At 42.3% G+C, this 26,204-nt stretch overlaps 1 protein-coding gene across 16 annotated transcripts in view; it reads left to right on the forward strand.

The window, feature by feature from the left end:
- The window catches only part of rapgef2b (Rap guanine nucleotide exchange factor 2b), an 86,814-nt gene that overhangs the window by 54,044 nt on the left and 6,566 nt on the right, over nt 1-26,204 (forward strand). For 10 of the 16 annotated variants that reach the window (XM_018735827.2, XM_018735823.2, XM_018735821.2 and 7 more), the window contains 17 exons: nt 10,491-10,622; nt 14,449-14,626; nt 17,248-17,384; nt 18,026-18,184; nt 18,321-18,473; nt 19,594-19,758; nt 19,943-20,050; nt 20,165-20,368; nt 20,911-21,019; nt 21,280-21,526; nt 21,789-21,946; nt 22,276-22,290; nt 23,480-23,720; nt 24,120-24,503; nt 24,594-24,805; nt 24,905-25,028; nt 25,491-25,514. In XM_018735827.2, the coding sequence (XP_018591343.1) occupies nt 10,491-10,622; nt 14,449-14,626; nt 17,248-17,384; nt 18,026-18,184; nt 18,321-18,473; nt 19,594-19,758; nt 19,943-20,050; nt 20,165-20,368; nt 20,911-21,019; nt 21,280-21,526; nt 21,789-21,946; nt 22,276-22,290; nt 23,480-23,720; nt 24,120-24,503; nt 24,594-24,805; nt 24,905-25,028; nt 25,491-25,514 (2,750 nt within the window). Of the gene's footprint in view, nt 1-10,490; nt 10,623-13,579; nt 13,982-14,448; nt 14,627-17,247; nt 17,385-18,025; nt 18,185-18,320; nt 18,474-19,593; nt 19,759-19,942; nt 20,051-20,164; nt 20,369-20,910; nt 21,020-21,279; nt 21,527-21,788; nt 21,947-22,275; nt 22,291-23,479; nt 23,721-24,119; nt 24,504-24,593; nt 24,806-24,904; nt 25,029-25,490; nt 25,515-26,204 lie in introns of those variants that run through there. The other 6 variants (XM_029259180.1, XM_018735834.2, XM_018735835.2 and 3 more) reach the window with 3 other exon arrangements.

A 26,204-nucleotide genomic window follows, 5' to 3' on the forward strand; every position in this document is an offset into this window, starting at 1 on the left:
CAAGGATGAGTTATCTCCCCCCCCAGGTGTCTATTGACAATAGATTAAGGGAAAGGCTTGTCAAAAGGGTTCTTTGCTGTTCATTTAATACAAATAGTGTTCCGTGCCTTACTGTAAATAAAGGGGGGAAAAAAGTGTTGCTTTGAAATGGCAGAGACACACTCATCATAGTGTATGCTAATGAGCTTCAGAGAGTAGTTGTGGTCATGTGACATCTGGGAGCCCAGCTCCCCTCGTGTGGCCTGAGGAACAAATTACATCAGCTCTGTGAATTACAGATGGGGAAGGGATTTGTGTCCTACCCATGGTGTCTTTTCAGAGCTTCCAGGCCCAATATTCACTGATTTAAGAGCAGCTGCAGGAATGTTAACAGAGAGCAGATAAAATGGATAGTCTATTTCCTTGTGTGTTGATCTGTGTTGCTTGTTTAGAAAAGAAAGCATGAGTTTAATATCTTCAAAATGCCAGTGAGACAGTTGGTCCACAGTGTGAAACACCATCTCTACCCATCGTGTGCATCTTGTCTCTGGTGATGTCATGTTTGGTTCGTATTGAAGTTTTCCTGGTAATTGATATCCAATATTTAATTATGTCACCGACTCTCGTGTATCTATGAGATGGAGTGTCAGGCCAACTGTGATTAGTGTTGAGGTGATCTCATACTAGAGTGTGTGCTACTCCCTCTGGATTTTCTCAAGACAGATGTATAGCAGTAGCTTTTTGTATCAGCAGATTTGATGCACTACAAAAAACAGCAAATCATCATTTAGTGTTTCAGTTTGTGTTTTAAATTATTCTTAAAATCTCACATACTTCTCATTTACTTTTTAGTCTGGTAGAATAATTGGGCCTTGCACACTATTTTAAGTGCGTCAAAAAATAAAGCACATAGTTATAGTAGAATCTACAGGACTGTGTGGTCAGTGTTTGAATGAAAGATTAGCACTAGTTATTAAAAACCTTATTCTGTTTTTCCTGCTTTCATTGTTCTTGCACACTACTAGTAAGAGCAACAGCATGACATTTAATGAAATTTTGTTTCTCATTTAATCTTGCAGTTTGTCCTCCATCTGTCCATTACAGTAAATACTTGGTTCTTCTACCTGAGAACTTAAGCACCGGTTTGGTTTAGTTACAGAAATAAATTCAGTGCTGCACTCTGTTTTTAGTATTCAGCTTGTTAGCTATGTAATGAGACCTGGAAATCCTGTGTACTCCTTGGTGCCCAGGATCAAGAGTGAAGATTGACGATGTAGTAAGTGACTATTCGCTAGGGTTTCGCTCTATAAAAATGTCACCTGCTTTGTGCTATGGTGTTGGAGCTAGTAATCGATGCTGTCATTCCCAGGGTAGCTTGGGAAGGGGGGGGGGGGGGCAATGCAGAATGCTGGGCAAGAGGACAGTTGCCTGTTTATCAAAGGCACCCATCTTGCTACTTTCATTTTACCCGAGGGCTTGCAAAGGCTCTAAGGCTAAAGCGAAGGTGCAGGTGAAGGACTGAGGAGTCAGTAAGCCATTACATCACCAACACCATACTGCATCGGTGCAGGTTCTGTACATGCTAAAAGCAACCTGAATAGGAGCTGGAGACTAGCAGCTTGTGTGTTGCTCCTTTTCTCCTGTCTTACTTGGTTTTTATTTTTGGCTCTTTTTAAACACCCCCCCCCCCCAAAAAAAAAAAGGAAGCTGTCTCCCTTGCCACCCAGGAAATGGCTTTCCTTGTTCGTTGCTATGCCAACTGCCTGCAGCTATGGTCCTCTTAAGTAAGCATGATAATGACGTTACTTTCACAGGGTTTGTCATGTCAGGGTTTGGGGCCTCATGCTTGTGTTTTTGGGGGGTGGTTGTATATTGTTAAATAGATTCTTTCTGCTCACCTTCATCCCAGGCTGTCCATTCCTCGCTGTCCCTCTTCTGTTATGGCAAGCATTACTACAATGTGTGCTGCATTTGTAGTTGTTCCTTAACACTGAGTGGTTATTAAGGAGGGGGACCTGGGGACACAAATTGTTAAACTGTCATTCAGTGTCATGCTGCGTGCGATTAATTGGAGCGAGTGAAGCAGGGAGGCGTTAAGAGCTAGGGAGGAGGTTCCTTAGTGCCATGCTCTGCCCCGTTTCCCCCTCCCCTCCTTCCCTCTTCCTGCGTCTGCTTGCAGATTGAAATAGGAGCGTTAACAATGCCCATCCGAATGCCTGAGGCTAGATCCTCGTCCCAGACTAATCTAATATTTTATGATGCCTTTTGAGGGAAACTGTGTGTGAGCCAGTGTATGAGTGTACTGTCAGCCATTTTAATTTTTTAATAATAGGATTTGGGTAGACTTTTTGGTATGTTTCTTTTTTTTTTTATATATAAAAATCTTATCACTACCACATCTACAAGGCTGTTCCGTGTGTCTTTTTTGAATGTGCTTTTTGGTGAAGGGGATAAGCTGGAACAGAGATGCTCTGCCCAGCATCTTATTCCCCAAACTGCAGCCTGCGTTCCTGCCGGAGAGGCTGACTTTGCACGGCCGGCTGCAATGAAGAGCAAGCAAAGGAGAGAGAGCGTGTGTGTGTGACAACAGGCGAGAGAGAACGCGAAAAGAAGGCAGAAAGGGATGTTAAAATTCAGTTCGGAATATATTTTTTCATTATGAAACCATTAGCCATCACTGCCAGCCATGGAGTCATGGGCCAGCAGGATAAGAGTCTTGTAAGTATGTAGATACTGTTTGTTTATAAGCCATTAGCAGAGTGAGGTGTTGCACAGAGCTGTGTCGTGCTGGGGAATTGATTTCCTTTGCTCCGGAGGGTAGATGAATTAATGATGGCTGATCAGGATGCGAGAATGTTGGTCAGCATAATTTTGTGCAGATTTATTATGGCCGCTTGATTTGTGTCAGTGTGGGGCAGCCAGAAGCAAAGTGTACACTTTGGCACCCATTTTGGTGAGGTTTGTTTATACCTTGGGCGCGCAATCCACAGTTGATAAGTGCGTTTTAATTTGGAATTACGTGTTACTGTAACCAATGTGTGCATGATATAAAAATGATCTTTCTAGTTTGCAGGTTTTTGTGTGTTGCATTAGAAGCGAAAATAGTGATTTGTGCTGTGAAGGTGGCTGTACATGTAGATGACAGAAAAAAATGTGAAGCTTTGATCTCATGCTGAATTTGTGGTGGTAATAAAAGGCTAAAACTTCGCAGAGATTTGTGGGACAACCTATACAGAGCAGACAGAGAATGCAAAACACAGATGAGCTTTCATTTTATTAAAGCTGTCAAGTGGATGTGCCACTATGTTCAGTCGCACCTCGAAACAATTTTTAAGATTATTTTTGGCAAAGATTTTAGAGTTGCTGTGCATGAGTATGCATTGACCTGTTTCCTACTGGGGACTGAATTTGGTGTACAGGGCAACAAGTCCAGAGTATGTGCTTCTCTGTGTAATAATGATTTTTCTGTAAGTGAACATTGATGGAAACACCTGCTTTACATGCAGTGCAATATTGCAATTTAAATGAGTTGATCTCCGGATGTCATCTCCAGTTCCGCATAAAATATGTCCTCAGGGAAGACTGTGTCCCTGTTAATAGTAATTTTCAAGAATACAGTTAGTATCACATGTCGTCAGCCCAGTCCTTCCTTCATTCTAAACAGGCAATTTATATTCCCATTACATAAATAAATTTTTCAGATCTCTGATGAGGACATTGTCAGGAGGTGGAAGGAGCACTTTGAAGAACTCTTAAACCCGAGTGATATGCCTCCCTTACAGGAGTCGGGGCCAGAGGCTTTCGGGCTGTCAGAGTCCATTTCCCTGGTGGAAGTCACTGAGGTAGTTGGTAAGCTCCACAGTGGCAAAGCACTGGGGATGGATGGGATCCGCCCAGAAATACTTAAGGCCCTGGATGTTGCGGGGCTGTCATGGTTGACACGCCTCTGCAATGTTGCATGGACCTCGGGGACAGTGCCCTTGGATTGGCAAACTGGGGTGATGGTTCCTATCTTTAAGAAAGGGGACCGGAGAGTGTGTGCTAACTATTGGGGCATCACACTTCTCAGCCTCCCTGGGAAAGCCTATGCTGGGGTGCTGGAGAGGAGGCTCCAGCTGATAGTTGAACCTCAGATTGAAGAGGAACAATGCGGATTCTGCCCTCGCCCTGGAACAGTGGACCAGCTTTTTAGCCTCTCACAGATCGCTGAAGGGGCATGGGAATTTGCTAATCCAGTCTACATGTGTTTTGTGGACTTGGAGAAAGCCTATGACCGTGTTCCCCAGGAAATTCTGTGACAGGTGCTTCGGGAGTATGGGGTACCGGGGCCACTACTGGGGGCCATTCAGTCCTTGTACATATGGAGTGAAAGCTGTGTCCGCATACTCGACATTAAGTCAGGCCTGTTCAGTGTGGGTGTTGGACTCCGCCAAGGTTGTGCCTTGTCTCCACTCCTGTTTGTGGTGTTCATGGACAGGATATCAAGGCGCAGTCGAGGTCAGGAGGGCATTCTGTGTGGGAGTCGGAAGGTGACGTCTCTGCTTTTTTCAGATGATGATGTTCTTTTGGCACCGTCACATGGCTGCCTCCAGCACGCACTGGAATGGTTTGCAGCCTAGTGTGAAGGGGTGGGGATGAGGATCAGCGCCTCAAAGTCTGAGTCCATGGTTCTCTCATGGAAAAGGATGGTATGCCCTTTCCAGGTAAGGGGAGTTTTTGCCCCAGGTGGAGGAGTTCAAGTATCTTGGGGTCTTGTTCACGAAATCGGCCGCGGACTGGGAGCAGCAGCAGTAGTAATGCGGTCGCTGTACCGGACTGTAGTGGTGAAGGGGGAGCTGAGCCATAAGGCAAAGCTCTCCATTTACTGGTCGATCTAAGTCCCTACCCTCACCTATGGTCATCAACTCTGGGTGATGACCGAAAGAATAAGATAGCGGATACAAGCGGCCGAAGTGAGTTTTCTCCGCAGGGTGCTGAGACTCACTCTCTGTGACAGCGTGAGGAGTTTGGACATCTGGGAGGAACTCGGAGTAGAGCCGCTACTCCTTCACATTGAGAGGAGCCAGTTGAGGTGGTTCAGGCATCTGATAAGTATGCCCCCTGGACGCCTCCCTTTGGAGGTATACCAAGCACGGCCAACTGGGACAAGGCCCCGAGGTCGGCCCAGGACCCGCTGGAGGGATTATATCTCACAGTTGGCCTGGGAACGGCTGGGGATCCCCCAGGTTGAGCTGGAGGAAGTTGCGGGGGACAGGGGCGGCTGGGCTTCTCTGCTCTCCCTGCTGCCACTGCGACTCTTTTAGGACAAGCGAGACAGAAGATGGATGGATGGATGGATGGATGAATCTCTGAAGTGTTAGCATATTTAGCATTTTTGGGGTTAATGTAAACATTTTTAAATTTTTGGTGTGACATGGGTCACAAAAGGGGGACTTTTAGCTTTTCGAAATGCTGGCGCTCTATACTAACAGGACTTCAGTGGCTGTGTCACTTTACAGTCGTATTATACATTTTTTCATAACATTTGTGTAATTATTGGTTCGATGTGTGATGGCACTGAGGTCTTTGGTGTTGTGATTATAAAGATGGACAAGAGGAAATGAGAGCTGTTTTAAATCTGAAATCTTTCTGGAAGGTGTTTCCGAGAAACTAATAAGCTTTGCTAATTGTTGTATCTTAATGTGGTGTCAGTCAGCGGCGGGTAAGCTTCTCAAGGTGTCAGCTGGGTTTAATGGAGATCCCTGCTGAAAGCTTGGAGGTGGGTGGGTGTTTAATCTTGTGATGCGTGGGGTCTCGGAGGCAAAAGTCTGAAAGAAGGCGAGGGCTACTCACAGAGGAATTTGTGAGTGCCTTCAGAATCAATGGGGCTGCTGCAAACTCTCTTGTCAGTGCCTGTTGCTTCACAACCCATTTTAATGTACTTTCGGCTGTTCGCCTTGAAGTATGAGGCTCATCGTTGCTGTTAGCATCATGAATGGATGACACAGACAAAAGAGTAGCTATACTTAAATTCACCTTCCACTTTGTATGAAGTGAGTCTCTTCATTGGCCAGGCCTGAGATGAATTGCATGTATCTCACTTGTACACAAGAAATCAATAGTCTACAGTAGTTTGTAGATGTACCATAGAATTTGTTTGTTTCTCAGTTGGATTTTGTCTTTCCTGCCTTTATTCATTTTTGCTTTAAAACACACAAAGGGTCCTACTCAGGCATGATAGTGATTCTTTGTCAACTACATGTCATAATATCTCGCCTTGATATACTGCTTTTTTTTGTATAACCAGTCATCTTATGTGTGATATGTAAGAAACATATTACATTATATGACTGCTGTGTGTTCTGTAGGGCTTGCACTTTTTTTGTTTGTAAACAAACTCCCTGTACTGAATTCCCCCACTTGATTTTCTTTCACAAACATACTTTTGTACGTCTTAGGTGTGTTTCTTGCGTACGTGCTATTGCTCAGCTGCCAGGAAGAGCATCGCTTTAATTAAATTTAGTGTTGACTGCTGATTTGTTCACGCAGGTGACCAAGCTGTGGGCTAAAGTCTTGGGGATGCAGTACAAATGGATTTGGTGTGTGTCTTCAGCAGGATAGAGACTTTCTGTCCATAGTGTGATGTCTTGTTTCTGGAAACCAGGCAAGACAAGCATCTCCCTGGGCTTTGTTGGGATTATGGCCCCTAAGTGTCTTAGTGTCACTTATCAAGAATAATACTACTAATGATGCCTCATTAGAAGCACATTGCCATTATATTTTGTTGTGCTGTTCCTGGAATATAAAGCATTTCCCCTGAAAGCAGATTTGCCTTTATCAGATGCATTTTACAACTTCAGAACGACCTTAAAACTCTGTACTTTCTTGCACAAGTAATTTCCTTCGTGATTACATGCTGTTAGCTGAACTACTTCAAACTGCTGATAGATTTAATAGTAATGGCCATTTATTAAGCCACCAAAGCACATCTGTTTCTGCCAGCTGTTTGTGACAAAGTATTTGGGGGAGGTCAGGGTGCTACCAGCTGTGGCAGTGGGTTTATTTCACATTCACTCTTTTAGGAAACCGAACTGGTGTAGCGCATAGCATGCTGGAAAGCCATGACACTGAGTAATAACGAGCTTCTGGTAAATACCTGGAGAGCCACTCAATGCCATATTGAGCACCAATAGCATGGCCTATGCCTATACCCCAGCTGTACTTGGCCAAAGGCAGCAATTCTGATAAAATGTTTTAAAATGATGTAAACACAAGCTGCTGTGAGCTGGAGACGGTCCTGACTTAATGTGGGGAGTCTTCATGGAGAGTTGCAAGAATATTCCTGTAGCAAGGACATTGTTTTTAAATGGTGGCAAACAAATATGTTGTGCACAGTCTCTCATCCAGTGTGTAGACTTCACTTTGTAAACTGTAAATCTGTCTGTTGGAGAGATGGGTAACAGAAAAAAGTTCACATGACTACTGTATTGATACCTGGTATCTTAATTGTTTTAAATGAATAACGTTGTTTTCATTAAAAGTATGTTACAAATCTAGATCATTTTAAAGGGTAGTGTGACAGTGACATTCATGAGAATTGATGTAAGAACAGCTACTGACTGTGATGCTTAAACATACTAATGAACTAACTGGTTCCAATGCATACATGCTGTTTTTATTGCTTGTTAAATGTGCTTTTATATACTACAGTTTTACATATTGTCCCTGCAGTATCTATGGGTTCATGAATCAGGGAAGCATGTTTGTTCATTGATACTATTGCAATGTGTCCTTTTTGTCAGGGATTGCTTTTAGAAGGCTGTGAGCTTTTTAAATTTCCATGAACGCTTGCCAAAGGCAATGCCTTTCCACTTAAATGAAAGCTCAGTTTTGTCGATCTCTTGCTCTGCCCAGTAATTTCACCTGAACTTGTATAATGTCCCTGAATTCGAGTGCAACTTAAGTGAACAGCTTTCTGGGATTCTGTCCAGAAATGAGGTCATGGACACAAAATGCACATGTGAAAGTGAAATGTGAGGGGAACGGTATGCTAGCTGAAGTTGACACTTCGTGTGTAGTACTGCCGGTGAATGTGGTCTTAGGTCCTGGGTGACTCTTCTAATGGCTTAGCAACATAGCGTTAGCTTATGTTTCCTTTATGAAGTAAGTGCCTGTTGGATATGCTGCCAGCTTTCAGTATGCTAAGATTTCTTCTATTTATCCTAACATTGTAAGTCAAGAAATAATATGGTGGTTCTTAAATTTGCCTGCTTTTATGAAAATGTTTTCATTCTTATAATAAAAACACATTTGAGGTTCGAACATTAGACTTCCCTGCTTCAGTTTTGTGCATGGGCTACAAATGTGTGTAAATCAATAAATACTCTCATAATGAGCTTTAAGAAATGGTGGATATGGTATTTGTGTTAGTTCCATTCTAAGGAAGAGTCTTTGAGGGAGTCTCACACTGACCTGAAATGCCTGTGCTGCAGGTCTGTCTGGTGCTCTCTAGGGCTAGGGATCACTTTATAAATGTCACTGACAGGGCGCAAGGGCAGTGGCACCAGGAACTGGGCCTCTGTTCCCAAACAGATATCTCCTACTAGTGGTTCCTGTGGGAGGTGATTGAGGAACTGCCAGTAGTGCACACAGTAGTACAGATGAAATAAACTGGCAACATGAAAATGAGAGAATAGCACTGGGTTGAATAGTTGCTTCTCAGAACTCACCTTTCATGGATGAGGTGGTGCCAATGTGCAGCAGCTTCAAGAGGGATTTGTATGTAAATTAATTGAAGTTTAAAATCTGTCAGCTCAGATACGACTCTGCTGTTGCAATGTGATGATACTTCAGGTGTTTTCTGAGTTAATGTAAAGTATTTCACTTATGCTGTGCATTTTCTCTACAATGAAGCTTTTCTTTAACTTAGACCTGGAATCAGTGTAGTCCACTATGAGCATGTCTGTGGAACTGCTTTCACTTGGAACTAGAAATGAACGGAAAAGTGCTTGTAGTGCACCTTAACTGCAGATGATCTTTCAGTGTTTATGGCTTCTGACTGCTGACTGAGTATGAGGCATGATTGATGTTTTCAGTGCAGAATTAAATTGTCATGCTGAGGGCAAAGTAGTCAATGACTAAGTATCAGTGTCGACTGAAAGGCAATAATGTTCTCAGGATTACTAAATATTTGAAATTGGAATCATGAAATTTGACAGCTTGCTTATGTATTTTCTGTAAAGAATTTCCTAAAAGGGCTTCTGCTCTGTTTTTCTCAGTGTCCTTTGGGCTTGAGGGACATCGCAATTATGCATTTATGCCACAGTGTAACATGGGCCCACAATCACTGACCCTTTCTTTCAGGAACAATGAAATTTATGAAATATTCATGCTAATATCCCCATCCAAGGGCTGGTGTACTGCTAGTATACGTTCTCTTAGTGACCTCTGGAGAGGGTCTTCTAGAGGGAACAGCTGTGCCTTGTGTAGATGTTTGATGCGCTCTTCCCCACAAAGACTAGGTCTTTTTCTTTCTGTATCTGCTCTGATGCGGTCCTCCTGAGAGTGAGGAACATTCAGTCCAGCAGAACCTTAAGGTATACTGTATATACAGTCACCTATACCTTTCAGCAGGCTTGTAAATCCGATGTTTGCACTTCTCAGAGATGGAGGGATTGTAGTTAATATGTTTGGCTGACTGCATCCTCAGCACTTTCTCAGACTGCCCAAGTCCCATTCATCCATGTTATTGCCGTTTGGGGTAAGACTAACAGAGAACCCTGAAAACAACTGCCTTTCAGCTTTGTCTGCTCTATACAAGAGAGAATGCTGAATGTCTCAAAGACTGCTTTAAAATAATAATAATAATAAAAAAAACCTTTAAAGAATTTATAATTTAATTATACCACCAAGCATTATTAAAATGTACATTTACTTCTATTCATTTAGCACACTTTTCTGCAGAGCAACAGAAAAAAATAAAATGCACTGTGGTTCTATTACTCCTATGTAAAGGAAACATTGTTAGTGTCCTGATGGAGAGTGCGCAAGTTAGTATTCCCCCCCCCAGAGATGGCTGAAAACTATGGTATTTAAAGCACTAAAATTTGCATTTTTAGCTTCATTGCTATAGAGAAGGCAATTGATGTCCCATAGTACAAACTCCAATTAAAATGATAGATTGAGATTGTTTGTTTTTACTAGGATTTGGGGGGGGGAAAAAAAAAAAGAGTGGGTTATAAAACATCCAACCCATTTCTATTTAGTCTACCACTTTAAATTGTAAGATTAATTTTATGGCCACCCCATATTTATGCAAGTATCTAAATAATGCAATACATGTGCGATGCTTTTAGTAGCTGCAGTTGACTTGTTCAGTTGTGCTATAGCTTATCTCTGTGTACATGTATGTATTGTTTTTGTGTTGCTTTCAGTTTATTGTGCAGCCTTCACTGAAGTGTTGAGTTGGGATGATAGGTATCTCCTTTAGTATCTGGTATTCTTGCTGTGAACTGATCTCTTCTCTTGTTCAGCTTCCTGCCGACTTTACAAAGCTCCACCTTGCCGACAGCCTTCACCCACAGGTGACCCATGTGACCTCCAGTCACTCAGGATGTAGCATTACCAGCGACTCAGGAAGCAGCAGTCTGTCAGACATTTACCAGGTAAGCAAGCCTTGTTGACATTACAGTTTACTCCCATCATTGAGGCATGGAAGCCCCTGTACATTTGATTCATGTTGTGTGATGGATGTGTGAGCAACTATCATCTGGATGACAATTTTTGATGTTTTGCACTGCAAACTTCAACGGAAGTTTGAGTGGTAAGGTTTGTGATGGGAATTTAATGAAAGTATGCATACCCATATATATGTATCTATACTTGTACATGCATATACATAGATATACCCATTTTGCAAATATGTATGTTGATTGTGCAGGATTTGCTTTTTGATTTGCTGGATAGGGTATATATTCATTATTTTTTATGTGGAGGTATAGCTAGAGTAATGCTATCAACATTTGGCCAGTCGTTCATCGCTCCTTTGGCTTAAAACATGTAATCCCCTTAAGAGAAGTGGAGATGCCCATTGGCTTAGAGATCTGCTCCCATGCTGGGTGTAGGACAGAATCCACAGGCACCCGTAGGCCCCCGGCTTGATTGCAGCTGCAGGGCCATCTGTTGGCTGCCTGTCACTGGTCCTCGGTGCCTCTGCCTGTCCCAGCAAGCATGCCTTCCCCTCCCCCAGCACGCTTGGCTTGGGTTGCATGTCTGCCTAGCAGTATTGCATTTTGCCTTGATGTAGCTTGCAGAGGGGGCTCAGCCAAGCTTGAGGAGGGGAATATTCCTGTTAATTCTAGGTCAAGTGTGCTGGGATTCCACAGCACACAAAGCTGATGATTAGGTGGAATTACAGCTGATCTTGATTGCTGCAATTGAAAACACTGTATTGGTTCACTCTGGGTTCCTGTAGTCCCCCCAAAACAAACACTAAAGTCTGCTCAAAAACTTTTTAGAGCAAAAATCTGGGACCTCGGACATATGATGCATGAATAGAAATTGACATATTTGGAATTGAAGGTGATGAGTAGTTATTTCATTATGCTGGTTAAAATACGGAGTATGATTATTAAGATGTCAAGGACCTTCTCAAAAGGTATCAGAATAAAGAAATACAATGGGACAATTGCATGTGGTGTTATGGTTTTATCTAAATTATATTTGACATCTAAGTGTTTGAGTTAGGTAAGAGCAAAGCTTGCAGTCTGGCATGACAACAAATCAAGATTCTTATCTGAAGTCGAACATGATTTTAAAATGTAATTACGTTTTACTCATATAACTGTTCCATTGTAATTCAGTCTGTTCTGTGCTGTTATGCAGGTATGAAAGGAAGGGCCTACAGATGGTTTATTAGCATCCAGTCACTGCTTTGCAATGTTTGCCTCCATTAGAACTAATACTAATAGTTTCATATCCCAAGGCTTGCAATTCTACAGACTTTGCATGGCCCAGTGATTTTTAAATAAAAGCTATGCATAATAAATGGTTTCTATTTTTTTTTTTTTTTTTTTTTTTTCCCCTCCCCCCCCCACCCTCTAATATTTTTATGTTTGGGTGTGATCCAAAATTCCAATTAAGTTGTTCCTGAGAAAGTGAAAGGAGTTTCTTACGAAGCGGCTTTACAAGTAACTTGTTTCTGCTGTATCTCAAGCATACTTGAAGTAGTCAGCCCATTCCTCCACTGTATGATGACAGGTGTTACAGCTGCCGTACTCCGGTGTCCATTGTGCACTTTCAGACCCTTTCTGTTTGTACCACTGAGGAGTGCAGAGCTTTACTGACGAGAAATTCTGCGTCAAATGTAATAGCTGTACTTAATACGAACAACCAGTGAAGTTACTGTCGTCAGTTTGTGTCATAACATGTTTTCCCTTCCTCCTCAGTGAGATGAATAGTTTCCTTCTATGGTGCTGGCGAAGGTGGCAGTGAGGCAGCCCATTTTCACTGTGAAGAAATCATGAAATTTGTTCCTCTGAAGGCTTAAAAGATGCCCTCCAAGAATAGCACAATCAAAATCTGACTTATGTACTTCTTTGTGACTGGCACTGTGCATTAGTGCAGTTTTCATTTTGGGTGTGGAGGAAAGATTTGTTTGTTGTCGGGATTTGTATTTAATGTCTTGCCTTTTCTGTATACTGGAATATACAGAACTCATTGTCATACCACTGCAGTGTTGGTCACACAGCCTGTCACTGGTTTTAAACGTATTGAGTGGTCACAGGACACCAAATGAGCTGTACTGTAGGATGGAAGGGGCCTTGACCTGCTTTGCTGTACTTCTTTTATTACCTCAGTCTTACTTCCAGTTCAATACATCCACTTCCTCTTTGGCACACAGAGCAAACATCTCGTTCACCTGTTTCGGCAGCCTCCCAGTCTCACAGCCGTGTCATGTTCATCGGGCCTGTTTGTACTTTTGTATTTTAAAGTGAAGTAACCTAGTTTTTTTTTTTTTTTTTTTCTTTCCTCCCTCTTCCTTTTCCCTGGCCCGTGTTCTATTTTTACAAATTTTAGAGGTTGGAGCATAAATAAAGATGCTTGAGCTTAATGTTAAAGCATAGTGTTACTCTTGCAAATATTTTTTAAGGCATCAGCAGATAAGACAGCCAAATTAACTGAGCATCTGTGCAGTACGAGGGATTGTTAAACGTATGCATGCAGCAACTAAGGTTATGTTGTAACTGGGCTGTCTTGAACATTGGGCTTTTTTCCCCTCTGCAGCATACAGTTTGAATCTAAGTGTGATTAGAGGTATTGTAAGGGAGATGCATGTCTTAGAAATTATTAAATATATTGTCCCCAAAAAGTATGTCTTTTTAATGTGCATTGTCTGTAATCATCATATGAAGGATGGGGAGTCTTGTATAACTTTGATCACATTAGCCAAAAGTCAAGGCCTTGAAGACAGCTCTTTTGACAAGGGTGACAAACCAGTGTTCAGCTTCTGTAGTGGCTTTCTTTGTCACATGTGAACGTGATGGTAGAGGCACTCTTGTGTGCAGCTATTCTGACTCTATTATGTAGGCATCACGGTACCAGTGGGAGGCTGCCTTTTTGTGGTACTGCCATTATTAATGTGGTATATAATTGCCTTTTTTAAGACTATACTAAGTTAGGAACCTTTTATTTGTTGCAGAATGTAGAAGAGCCAGATTTCAACATGACTTAAGTAGATTCCCTTTGTGTGTGTGTGTGTGTGTGTGTGTGTAAAAAGAACATTTATTTTTCACTGTACATGGTTATTTGCAGGATCCTTTGTTTACTGTTATCTCCTGTCAACATGGTTTAACTTCTCCCCACATCCCCCATTATTTGTTTGTGGGTGTTTAGGATAAATTCTGCTGTCTTCTCCTCAGATTTCTCAGGTGTCGCTATCAGAGCAACAGAGTTTGTTTCAGCAACCAGGCAGGCAGCCGAACCCCAGTGATTACAGTGATGTCACAGTCCAAATTAGGTGGAGGTAACTGCAGTTAAATGCTCTCCAGCAAGGGTTTGTTCCTCTTATTTTTTTGGCAAGGCCACCCTTAAGTGATTTTAATACCACAACTTCTTAGGTTTATTGTCCAATTCTGCTGGCCTTGGCCAGGCTTTTTGCAGCAGGTGATAAACCAAGTATGTGTTGCCTTTTGTTAATTTTAATTGCAAACAGTTAGCTATGCTTGAATGTATCAAGGGTAGTTTGCCTTTGTTTTGAGGGCAGAGATGCTTTTATTCTGTTTCCTGGAGTCATCAGGCAGAGTGGATCAGTCAGAATGTAGCCGTTGATCACTATTTGTGATTTTGTTGCACCGACTGTTGTCAGCTGAGTGCCACAGAAACTTGGGCACTCAGGTGTCCTTGTTTGCAGGATTGATGCACTGCTGTAGGTGAAGATGATCATAGTTTTTGAGGTCCCTTGCTGACTATCTCCCTTCCTTCCAACTGCAGGCTACAGAGAACGAGGCAGGGGATATGGATCTGAGTGGGCTGCCTGAGACGGCAGTAGACTCCGAGGAAGATGACGACGAGGAAGACATCGAGAGGTCCTCAGATCCCCTCATGAGCAGGGACATTGTTCGTGACTGCCTAGAGAAAGACCCCATGGACAGAACAGATGATGACATTGGTGAGCACTGCAAGCTATAATGTGAACTGACTGATGAAAGTTTTGAATGTGGGTTTAAAAAAACTGCTTCCCAGGCAGACTGACATTTAGGCAAATGCAGTAGTATTGAAGTTCATGTCGTTTATCATATCAGCATCACCTTGACATACCTTCAACCTGTCTTTTGGGTGTTGGTCACAATGGTTATTTGGTCAACAGTTAGCATCCTCCTTTAGTGTAGTGCATCCTCTCTTTCTGTTCTTTCTTTACAGAAATATTGACAAAGGTCCATGCATTCTCTTTTACCCCTCCTTTCACGCACTTGTGCCATCCAGGTTGCATCACCTTCTACCTTATACTATTTTCCAGTCAACAACAGAATAGACCATACAGGCAGTCCCCCGGGTTAAGAATGTCCGACTTACGTACAACCCGTAGTAACAAACCACCCCTTTACTGATCAGCAGTTATTTTTCTTATCACCCTTAAGTAACAATTAAATGAAAACTTCATAATAAAGCCCGTCATATAAAAAAAATTGACTTACTGTACATGAAATGGTTCATAATAACAAATGGGTGCTACTTTGCGACAGGCATCAAAACATTGCGCGTCTACAGCGGTTCGTCGGCTCGTGGGCGCGTGAGCCCGAGCTAGGTCAAAGACTTGGTTCTTTTAAGTCGGACTGTCATGCCCACAACCTCACCCCGAACGCCCACACCTGCCTGAAATCAGAGCAGCAGGGTATAAAGAAGCTGCACCTGTGCATCCTGGTTGCGGAATCTCATCTGAGAAACCTGTTGCTCCAGTGCGTTCAAGTGAACCATTCACTACCTGTCTGTCCTTCCAAGTCCATCATTCTCCTCACTCCCTTGTTCCTGCTCCTGACGTCCGTGACTCCTGACACTTGCATCGCCCCCTCGACTATGACATTGGATTCTCCTCAAGACCTGCGTTTGTGCACCGACCGACCCATGTCTGTCCCCAACCACAAATCTCGCCTGCTCCCTTGCATACCAATAATAAAGATCCTGCAACTGGGTCCACACATCTACCTCAGTCTCCTGCCCTCTCAGTATGACATGGCTCACATTGCTGTTAAGTGTCTCGTGTGTGTTGCAGTATTTAGCTTTAATTTTTTTTTTGATTTTACCCTTCTAATCAATGCACCAGTGTAAATGTGATGGTGGTACGTACACACACACACACACACACACACACACACACACACACACACACACACTCTCTCCTCCTCTCTCTATTGTAAATACTGTAGTAACATTTATCATCTCTTTCTATGTCCCCCTCTGTTATAAACACTGTAGTTGCATTTATTATTATTATGTTAGATGTTTTAGTGTATCCAGTTCCTTTAATGTTTTTTATGCATAGAAAGGTACACGATATACTATATGCTAAGACAAACATTTGACTAACTGACCTTAGAAATCAACCATACCTAACTGCTCCGACTTGTGTAAAAATACGATTTAAAGACTGACTTAAGAATGGATCTCGTGCTGCCTGTAGGTGTTTTTTGCACACGTTTACAGGTACGTATGTGACTTTGCTCCCTTTTCTCACAATTTAGCTGCTAAGAGCTTTTTAAAGTTGTTTTCTGGGGCAAAGTCAACCTTCGCTTGGTTTTTAATGGGATCCAGTGAGCGATTTCGAGTCTGCCTGTAACATTTGGCTGTGCATGCAGTGAAATAATTTGGCTGATTGGCCTGGTTTTTCGAGTGTCCTGTTTCAGAGGCTCAGCTGTCTGGTTTATCCCTTATCCTCCTCCAGCTGGATTTAGCCCTTAATATTGCATTTCTGCCCAATTATTTTTAAACACTGATCTAAGTATTATAGCTTTTGCTTTCCAGAGGGCATTAGTTGTGTTTTTGAACTCATTTTCTAAATTTATTATATTTTTATACTTATTGCATATTTACATATAGTAGCCTAAATCTCAAAATGTTACATTTTTGTTTTGGAACTTGTGGAGACATGGTGAAGATAAGGCAATAGACAAACCCTGTAACTTGAGACTTTTCTTGCTGGTGCTCTGCTCTGTTTCCCTGCCCTCAGTGAGTCAAAGAAGGCTTGCATCTGGCCTTTGAGCAGAGCAGTTAGCATCATCACTGCACTGTGAAAACCTTCAAACTATTGCTTGGACTTGTTGGTTATAAGCAGTGCTGAGGTTCTCTGGGTACATGATGTAAGCCTTCTTTGCGCCACGGCCATCAGCTAAAGTAGTCACATTTTGCAAAGAAAATCTCAAAAAAACAAGTTTCTGAGTAAAGTACCACAGGTGCTCGAAGGTTATATATGCCACCTAAGTTTACAAATTCTACAAATGTAATACTACAGATTTAACTGGAAAAAACTGAACAGAAGCACAGATGAAACCAAACATCTACCTTAAATGCTAATGGACCACAGTGTTCATTTGAGTTCACCAATTCTTCTATAGAATTTACACCAGTTGTATTCTTTTGTTTTTCGTGTCCATTGCTTTCTGTTTTTGTTGCTTATAGGAAGTATGTTTCTCCCCATTTTTTGAAGTATAAGATGAGATCGGCACCCTGTATTTCGTCTCCTCTCTTTTGACACGTTTTAATGAAACTGCATCTGTCCACCTTCTTCTCTCCTAGAGCAACTCCTGGAATTCATGCATCAACTGCCAGCCTTTGCCAACATGACCATGTCAGTGCGAAGGGAGCTGTGTGCCGTCATGGTGTTTGCTGTGGTGGAGCGTGCCGGCACTGTTGTCCTCAACGATGGGGAGGAGGTCAGGAGAATAGCTGGTGCTCGGGGCGGCCTTATCTATTCTGCTCAAAATGGAAGCAATGGGCTCATTTTATTGTTATTGTTGATGCCTAAGACAGTGTAATTGATTTTGTGAGGGGAAGTTAACAAGGCAACACTAGTCTGTTTCTCTGGACCTCAAAAAGCCCAGCTTTAAAAAGACATTTTCATTTTTTGCCACAATGCCTCTGAATCAGAGGAGTTACATCACTCAGCCTTCAAGGTCAATTTGATTTGTGCTCGGTGGTGAATTGAGGGTAGATTTTCCCTACACATTTCACTTATGTTAATATCTCAAGTATACCTTCTTCAGTAGATCTTTGTGTATAATGGTAGCTGTTAAGTTCAAGTCTGAATTTGGAATACCTAGTGTATAAATTAATTACCTATGTAAATTTTATGGACATTAGAAGAAGTACATGGCACACTGACAGTGCCGTTTTCTTTGTTCATTCATTTATTTTGATATTAGGTTACACATGGCCGAAAAGGCAATAGTACTTCTTACATTAGCATTTTTAATATACTTTGGTGAAAATGCTTATAGTTTAAATCTGCTGCATTTCAGAATTGAAAATGGTGGAAAACCTCTTTCTGAGTACCTTGTCATTGGTTTTCATCTAGCTGGACTCTTGGTCAGTGATTCTAAATGGCTCTGTGGAGGTCACCTACCCTGATGGACATACTGAGATCCTCTGCATGGGCAACAGCTTTGGCGTCTCGCCCACCATGGAGAAGGAATATATGAAGGGGGTAATGAAGACCAAGGTGGATGACTGTCAGGTATGGTTTAAGAGTAATGTAGGTTCAGTGAAATCCCCTACCTCTGTAAATGTTTTCCAAAAGTGGGACTTCCCTTAAGCTGTAATATAACATTCCAGTTTCACATTCAAAATCTGAAGTTGTGCTCTGCCTTCAGTTTGTGTGTATAGCCCAGCAAGATTATTGTTGCATCCTCAACCAAGTGGAGAAAAACATGCAGAAGGTGGAGGAGGAGGGGGAGATAGTGATGGTGAAAGAGCACCGTGAGTTGGACCGCACAGGGACCAGAAAGGGTCACATTGTCATCAAGGTAACGGAGATTCTGTCATCATGTCTTTTAGTCTGGTCATTATGACCAGCTGTGACTACCGTGTGAGTATGTCTGCGTACTTGCGTGCGTGTTTGTATGCACGCACATTTTAGAAAATCAGACTAAATTTCTTGAATGTACATGTGGGCAGTGAGCGTTGATGTAAAATTGCTTAGTGTAATAACGTGGGGGTTTCTACAAAGATTTCCTAATTCCTGACAAAGTGGGTGTCTGACCTCTCCCACTTCCCTCTGGGGCATTGCTTTTTGACTGTTCCCTTTTTGCTCAGTTACCTTCCCTGGTCCGAAGAAAAACTTGCTAAAGCGTGTTGCTATTATAAAGGGAATTTAGCTGCAGCAGTCAACAGTCATGAAATGTTTCTGTTGAATTGGGAATCTGAATTGGGAATTTGTTTTCTTTGTAGTATCCTTCCCAAAGTTTGCCATCCATTAACGGTAACTGTTGTTCAGTGGGGGGTTCATAGTGATCCAGGATACAGAGGGCATGAGGTGGGGTATATTGAAGATGGGAGAATCTCACACACACACACGCTCTCTGAACCACTCGTCCCATACGGGGTCGTGGGGAACCGGAGCCTAACCCGGCAACTCAGGGCATAAGTCTGGAGGGGGAGGGGACACACCCAGGATGGGACGCCAGTCCATCGCAAGGCACCCGAAGTGGGACTCGAACCCCAGACCCACCGGAGAGCAGGACCTGATCCAACCCATTGCACCACCGCACCCCCACACATGAACACAATAAGGGTAATTTGAAGTCACCAGTATACCTGAAACATATGGCTTTGGACTGTGGGAGGAAATGTAAGCATCCAGAGAAAATCCATAGGAACAAAGGGAGAACATGCAAACTCCACACAGACTGAGCTGGATTTGAACCTAAATCCAAATACAGATTCCAGGAGCTGTGAGGCATTAGTGCCTTTGTGCCACACTTTCTTTCCAACAGAGTCCCAAGTCTTTGCATATTATGTGAAATAAGAAAACAAAGTAACATTACATTAGAATTAGTAAGACCCGCTTCACTGTGACAGTAGCCCCTTTTTGCCAGTGTTTTATTTTTTTCTGAGTCATCAATCTGCTTGGTGACCTTTCTGCAGGGCACATCCGAACGACTAACAATGCATCTTGTTGAGGAGCACTCAGTGGTAGATCCCACGTACATCGAAGACTTTCTGCTCACCTACAGAACATTCCTCTCCAGCCCAATGATTGTGGGAAAGAAGCTTCTGGAGTGGTTCAATGATCCCAGCCTCAGGGACAAGGTACATCCAGAGCAAACATGTCTCTCGTGGTTGAATTGATTAAAAGTTCCAGAATCTTGAATTGACATGTGCAGTGGGTTAATTTCAGTTTTAGGCATTCAGATTAAAGTTTTATTTACTACTTAACAACATTTATTTATTTTTATTTATTTATTTATTTATTTCGTCCTTTCTTCCTTCAAAGGTTACACGGGTAGTGTTGCTGTGGGTAAACAATCACTTCAATGACTTTGAAGGGGACCCAGCTATGACTCACTTTCTGGAAGAATTTGAGAACAATCTGGATAGAGAGGTATGTTAAAATGATGCACTGTTAGACCCACTGAATGTAGTGCTTTACATTGTTTTTATTTTTTTCTAACTTATCAAAGGGATTAAATTTGCTTTCCATTCTTTCCAATAATAGAAAATGAGTGGGCATCTGAGACTGTTAAATATTGCCTGCGCTGCTAAAGCCAAACTAAGGGTAATAACACTCACTAAGCCCTCCAGAGATGCCCCTCTGCCTTTCACTCTCCTGGGAGGCTCTGAGAAAGGCTTCCGCATCTTCATTGACAGCGTGGAGGCTGGCAGCAAGGCCTCTGAGGCAGGTCTGAAGCGTGGAGATCAGGTAGGAGTTGTCCACCGCTGCCTGTGTGTATACTGCTGGCAATGTCATAAAAGACATGTTTGAGTTTTGATTAGTGTAGGGGTTAAAGGCTTGGACTTTGGACTGAAAGTGATTCAGACGATAGCAGTTACAAAAATCATCTCTGTAAAGAGTGCATCCTTGGATTTTTCACATTGAAATTTTTCTGACTTCTGAGCTTCCCCTATACTTGTTATATCACTTTCTTGTTAACTTTTTTTTTTTAATCTACATTAGGTTTGCTTTATTGCAGTAAGGCATTCTCTGACCTGCAGCTGCTTTTTAATGAGAATTATCCTAGTTCATGTAGTCCTGAGACCATTCTCTTGATTTGGTGCTCCTGGATATGAACAAGAAGGAAGTTCAGAGTCGTAGCATCTTCAGAGAGGAACTTGCTGAAGATCTCAAGTCATTCTTCTCTTAGTGAGACTGTTAGAGCAGTACTACAAAAAGTTGATACCCTTTCTAGATACTTGGTCAGAAAGTTACTTATGAATTCTTAAATGTTCCTTTTTGTGTCACAGATACTGGAGGTGAATGGTCAAAACTTTGAGAATGTTCAGCTCTCTAAAGCTAATGAGATCCTGAGGAACAATACACATCTATCTATCACTGTGAAAACAAATCTATTAGGTAAGTTTATAAGGCAGATTATGCATCTGTGCTCTGATGAATACAACAATCAGAAGCCAAATACTCTGCATGTATCTGGCATGCAGTTGAGGTTGGCTTTCGTTACTCTGGCAGGTCACTGGCTTAATTTGGCAAGTGCTGTAAACCCAAGGGCACTACCACTGCTGAAGTTTTCTGTTTCAATTGCCCTCTTCCTGTTTACTCCAGCCTTGTATGAACCTTCTTCTAAAAACAAACCTCTTCTGCATGTTTTTCCACAGTGTTCAAGGAGCTTCTTGCACGACCAGCAGAAGAGAAGAAGAATGGTGCTCCTCACCTACCCAAGATCGGTGACATCAAGAAAGGCAGCCGCTATTCCATCCCTGACCTGGCTGTGGATGTAGAGCAAGTCATGGGCCTGGAGAAGGGTAACAAGAAGACTAAGGCTAACACAGTGGGTGGCCGCAACAAGCTGAAGAAGATACTTGACAAAACTCGCATCAGTATTCTGCCCCAGAAGCCCTACAAGTAAGAGGCTCTGAGGTTAAATAAGATGCATTTCAGGCTGTAGTCTGTCTTTGTCTGGGTCCAGTGGTTTGTGTTATAACACCCAACCAGTTATATTCCCTGATTAACGAACTGTACAGTGAAATTGGTGGCATTAGATGAGCTAAGAGATATTTTTATTGAAGTGCTTAACTCCCCTCAACAGCTGATTTAACTATAGTTTACTGTGTGGATTAAACCTTTTAGTTTGACACAGTGTGGTGCTCTCATTCCCTCTCCACAGCGACATTGGAATTGGGCAATCTCAAGATGACAGTATAGTTGGTCTGAGACAATCTAAGCAGATCCCGGCTGCACTGCCTGTCAGTGGGACTCTCTCTTCCAGCAACCCGGACCTCCTGCAGTCCCACCACCGCATCTTGGACTTCAACAACCCCCCTGGTAAGAGCCAAGTGCACTTTAAGATCCAATCATTTGCCTGGATGCTTCTAAAGGAACTTCACAAGTACAAATTCAAATTGGTAGCATTGCACACTGTACAGGAAGTCTTGCCAACTACATGCTCTGTATTAGTAATCAGCCCTGTCAGTTACTTTGAAATAATCCCTCTTTAAAAATCTCATGATTAGAGGTGTTTCTCCTGCTTTTTATTGGGCCTTTTTCAAGCCTGTTTCTTGAATTTAAAGTTAATTCTCAGATGACATGTTGATTACTTTTTGAATATTCATTTAAAGTGCTGTCTAATGTTTGCTTGCATGTTTCTCTTCCAGCCACAGGGCCAAGTAGTGAGTATCTGAACTTTTTCCTTCCTCAGAGCTGCTGCTTTTCCTCTGGTCACTGCCAGGCCTATTGTGCAGTGTTTTTGATACTCACCACTGTTCATTTGTCTTCAGCTAAAATAACCAAAGTGATCAGTTGTTAACAAGGATAAGGGCTTCTTACACCTTGCAAAAGAGTGCTGATCAAGCTGCTACTCCTCCTGCATTCCTGAATCTCATCTGTCTTTGCTATATGTAAAAGTACTTTGGTTCTTCTCATGCCTTTTCTTAGGAATGTGGATTATGGGTGAATTTTCCTGTTTAAGGGCATGCTTTTCGTGCAAGCTTGTTTGCTCTGAATTAATAATTTGACACATGCTAACCTTTCTCTTCATTTTAAAGCACATTCTGTTGCTATTAAGCCGGTTGTGTTCACAGACGTGACCTTTTTGATTAGCCATTCTTACATACAAAAGTATGCAAAGCAGCATTTCTATTTTTCTGCATGTAGGGTAATGTCTGCCTTGAAAGAATTTTCCTCGTTCCATTAAAATGAAGGATTTAGAAACTGGTTTGGCAAAATAATTGCAGAACTAGCTTATGCTTTTCTCCAGAGCAATTTACATTGTTAAGCTACTGCTGTCACTTGCCTGTTTTTGTACAACTGGGTAAAATCTGTCCAGGAGGAGGTTAGGCTAAGTACCTTTCTGAAGGATGCTACAGGAGGTGGGACTGGAACCTGCAACTTCTGTGTTCAAAGCCAGTTTCAGTTTGTATCGTTTCTTGTTTTTTTTCCTCTCCCTCTCATTCAGTTGAGGCTAAATAAAAATTATTTCAAGCTCTCAAAGCGATGTTTTTACCCAGTGGTGCATTAGTATTAAATCAGTAGTGAAATTCAGTGGGGTTTCAGCGCTACAAGATACAGAAAATAAAACATTTTACTGATCTAAAATATAGTACATTTGCAAAAAATTCTGCTTTATTTAGAATAGTAGTTGTATTACAAAGCATTACATGAGTATATAAAATGCAAGGTCAAAGTCTTTATATATTATGATAATATATTCTAATATTAGAATACTTGAATATCAAGAATACTTGCAGTGAAGTATTGCCTTGATTTTTTCCCCCCCCCCACAAGAGAATGAACGAGAGGTCTCTGTGTAAGTGTGTTTAAGTGAATAAGTGTGTGTTTTTGGCTTGCTTTCTCTGACAGACTTGCCTGATCAGGTACTGAGGGTTTTCAAGGCGGACCAGCAGAGTCGTTACATCATGATCAGTCGAGACACCACGGCCAAGGAAGTTGTGGTCCTTGCCATCCGAGAGTTTGCCCTGACGGCTGCACCTGAGGCCTACTCATTGTGTGAGGTGTCAGTCACTCCTGAGGGTGTCATCAAACAGCGACGACTGCCCGACCAGCTCTCCAAGCTAGCAGACAGGATCCAATTGAGTGGGAGGTAGGAGCTAGGAACTGGCTGGATTAGGATTAAGTCCCCAGATGGGATATGTTTCAGGAATAGCTGTAGCCAGGACAGCTGAGCTGCAAAGCCGTAAGTCTAACTGTTCACTGTAATTATCGTCTGTGATGTCAGAAAAAAAATCAGAATAATCACCCTGTAAAACATCTGATACAATAGTGACTGGCTGCTGTGTGGCACTACTGTGATTGGAAGTCATCTGCATCTCTGGCCCAGCAGCACCACACAGTGGCTAATCTTAGAATTTATTGACGACTGCGTGTGTGCTGTCATTGTAGGTGTTTGGCACAGTTGTCTAAAGCATTTTTACTGGTTGTCTCACTGTGCAGTATTTTTCTTTGCTTTCAAGCTGAGAATTGCCATGGGGCTGTGTTTCAGGTACTACCTGAAGAACAACATGGAAACGGAGACACTCTGCTCAGATGAGGATGCCCAGGACCTCCTGAGGGAAAGTCAAATCTCCTTACTGCAGCTCAGCACAGTGGAGGTGGCCACACAGCTTTCCATGAGGAACTTTGAGCTCTTCTGTAACATCGAGCCCACCGAATACATCGACGACCTCTTCAAACTCAGATCTAGAACAGGTTCTGCCAACCTCAAGAAGTTTGAGGAGGTGATCAACCAGGAGACCTTTTGGGTGGCTTCAGAAATTGTACACGAGCCAAACCAGCTTAAGAGAATGAAAATAGTAAAGCACTTCATAAAGATTGCATTGCACTGCCGAGAGTGCAAGAACTTCAACTCCATGTTTGCCATAATCAGGTAATCCACAGAAATGTTCTCCACATCGATCCGAGTGAAACCAGAAAGTAATATGTGAAGTCCCCATTGCCTGCTTTTTTTTTGTGGCAGTGGCCTGAATTTGGCTCCCGTGGCTCGATTGAGGGGGACCTGGGAAAAGCTACCCAGCAAGTACGAGAAACTGTTCCAAGACCTCCAGGACCTCTTTGACCCTTCCAGGAACATGGCCAAGTACCGAAATGTTCTCAGCAACCAGAACCTGCAGCCTCCCATCATTCCGCTCTTCCCTGTCATCAAGAAGGACCTCACATTCCTACATGAAGGTGAGCAGCTATCAGTCTTTGTATGTCATGTATTTGTTTTGTTTGTCCATTTATGCGATAAAAGAAGTTTCAAAAAATGGTGACTTCTTCTGTTTGTAGGCAATGACTCAAAAGTTGATGGATTGGTGAATTTTGAGAAGTTGAGGATGATCGCTAAAGAAATCCGGCATGTTGGCCGCATGGCATCTGTAAACATGGACCCTGCTTTGATGTTCAGAACAAGGTATGTGATCCCTTGTAGCAGAACATTGCAGCACAGTCTGTCACATGTTTTAGTCATGCTTTCATAAGAAATTGTATTGTGGCATTTTGCTTCAGGTTACAGTCATATCAGCTTGTGATTTATTGTCTGCCAATGTTTCATTTGGTGTTAAAAGATGCACCGTGAAAAGCATGACTGTTACACTTAGTAGTTGTTACAGCATGGGTAGAAAATATGCGCATGTGTGGATTTTGTCAATTATGAAAAAGGTTTCCCAGGTCCTCCAGTACTTCAGATTGGGGAAAGCAGCCATGGTTTCTTTCGCTATTGTGTTTCCATGCTGGGGTGTTTGTGTTTCCACGGGCCTCTGGTACAGCTCATCCCGATGCTCTCGGCCTTCTCCTGTCTAAGCCCTTGTCTCTCTCTCTCTCTTTGACTTCCTTCTGTCCCCCTTGCTTCACTGTTCATGGCTCTCACTTACAGGAAGAAGAAGTGGCGGAGTCTAGGGTAAGTGTGCTCACCCCGATGCCTCTTTGATGCAGTGCTTTCCTGCCCTTTTCACATAATTTTATTTACCCTTTGTCTGCCTCTTGATTTCTGATGTTGCTGTGCCATTTTTGTTTTCATCTCTGCAAATCTGTGTCTTTGTTGAGTGAACTTAGACACTTTTGCTGCTTATGGTCATTTGAGGGAAGAAAGCATCCAGGAATCATTCCAAAGCTCATTGCTGGGTCATGCATTTCTATGCATTATTTAAATGCTGTATACAGAAACTCTGACTAGATGAAATATGTTCACGTCTCAAGCCTTCATGGAAAGCTAACCACATTATGCAACAATCATCCAACTTATAAAAGAGGTTCTTGGGTGTGTCATCAATGTCATGTCTTTGTCCACACTAATACTGTCAGAATTTTTGCTAAATACATTTACATTATTTATTTAGCTGACACTTTTCTCCAAAGCCGCTCACAATGTTAAGGTTACAATTATTTACCCAAATACTAAAGTAGGACGGATTGAGGATTGAGTCAGGACATCATAACTTTTTTGTTAAAAATGGGCCGAATACCTAATACTAAGCTTTTATTAATTTGTCTTCAGGTATGCTGCCTTTTGTCTAGACTTTTTTCTACCTTCTGCAAAATATAGGTCTCCCAAATCAAAGTACTGGAATGAATCAGCAGTGTTCAGTAT

The sequence above is a fragment of the Scleropages formosus genome, chromosome 16 (genome assembly GCF_900964775.1).
Source record: "Scleropages formosus chromosome 16, fSclFor1.1, whole genome shotgun sequence".
NCBI lineage: Eukaryota > Metazoa > Chordata > Actinopteri > Osteoglossiformes > Osteoglossidae > Scleropages > Scleropages formosus.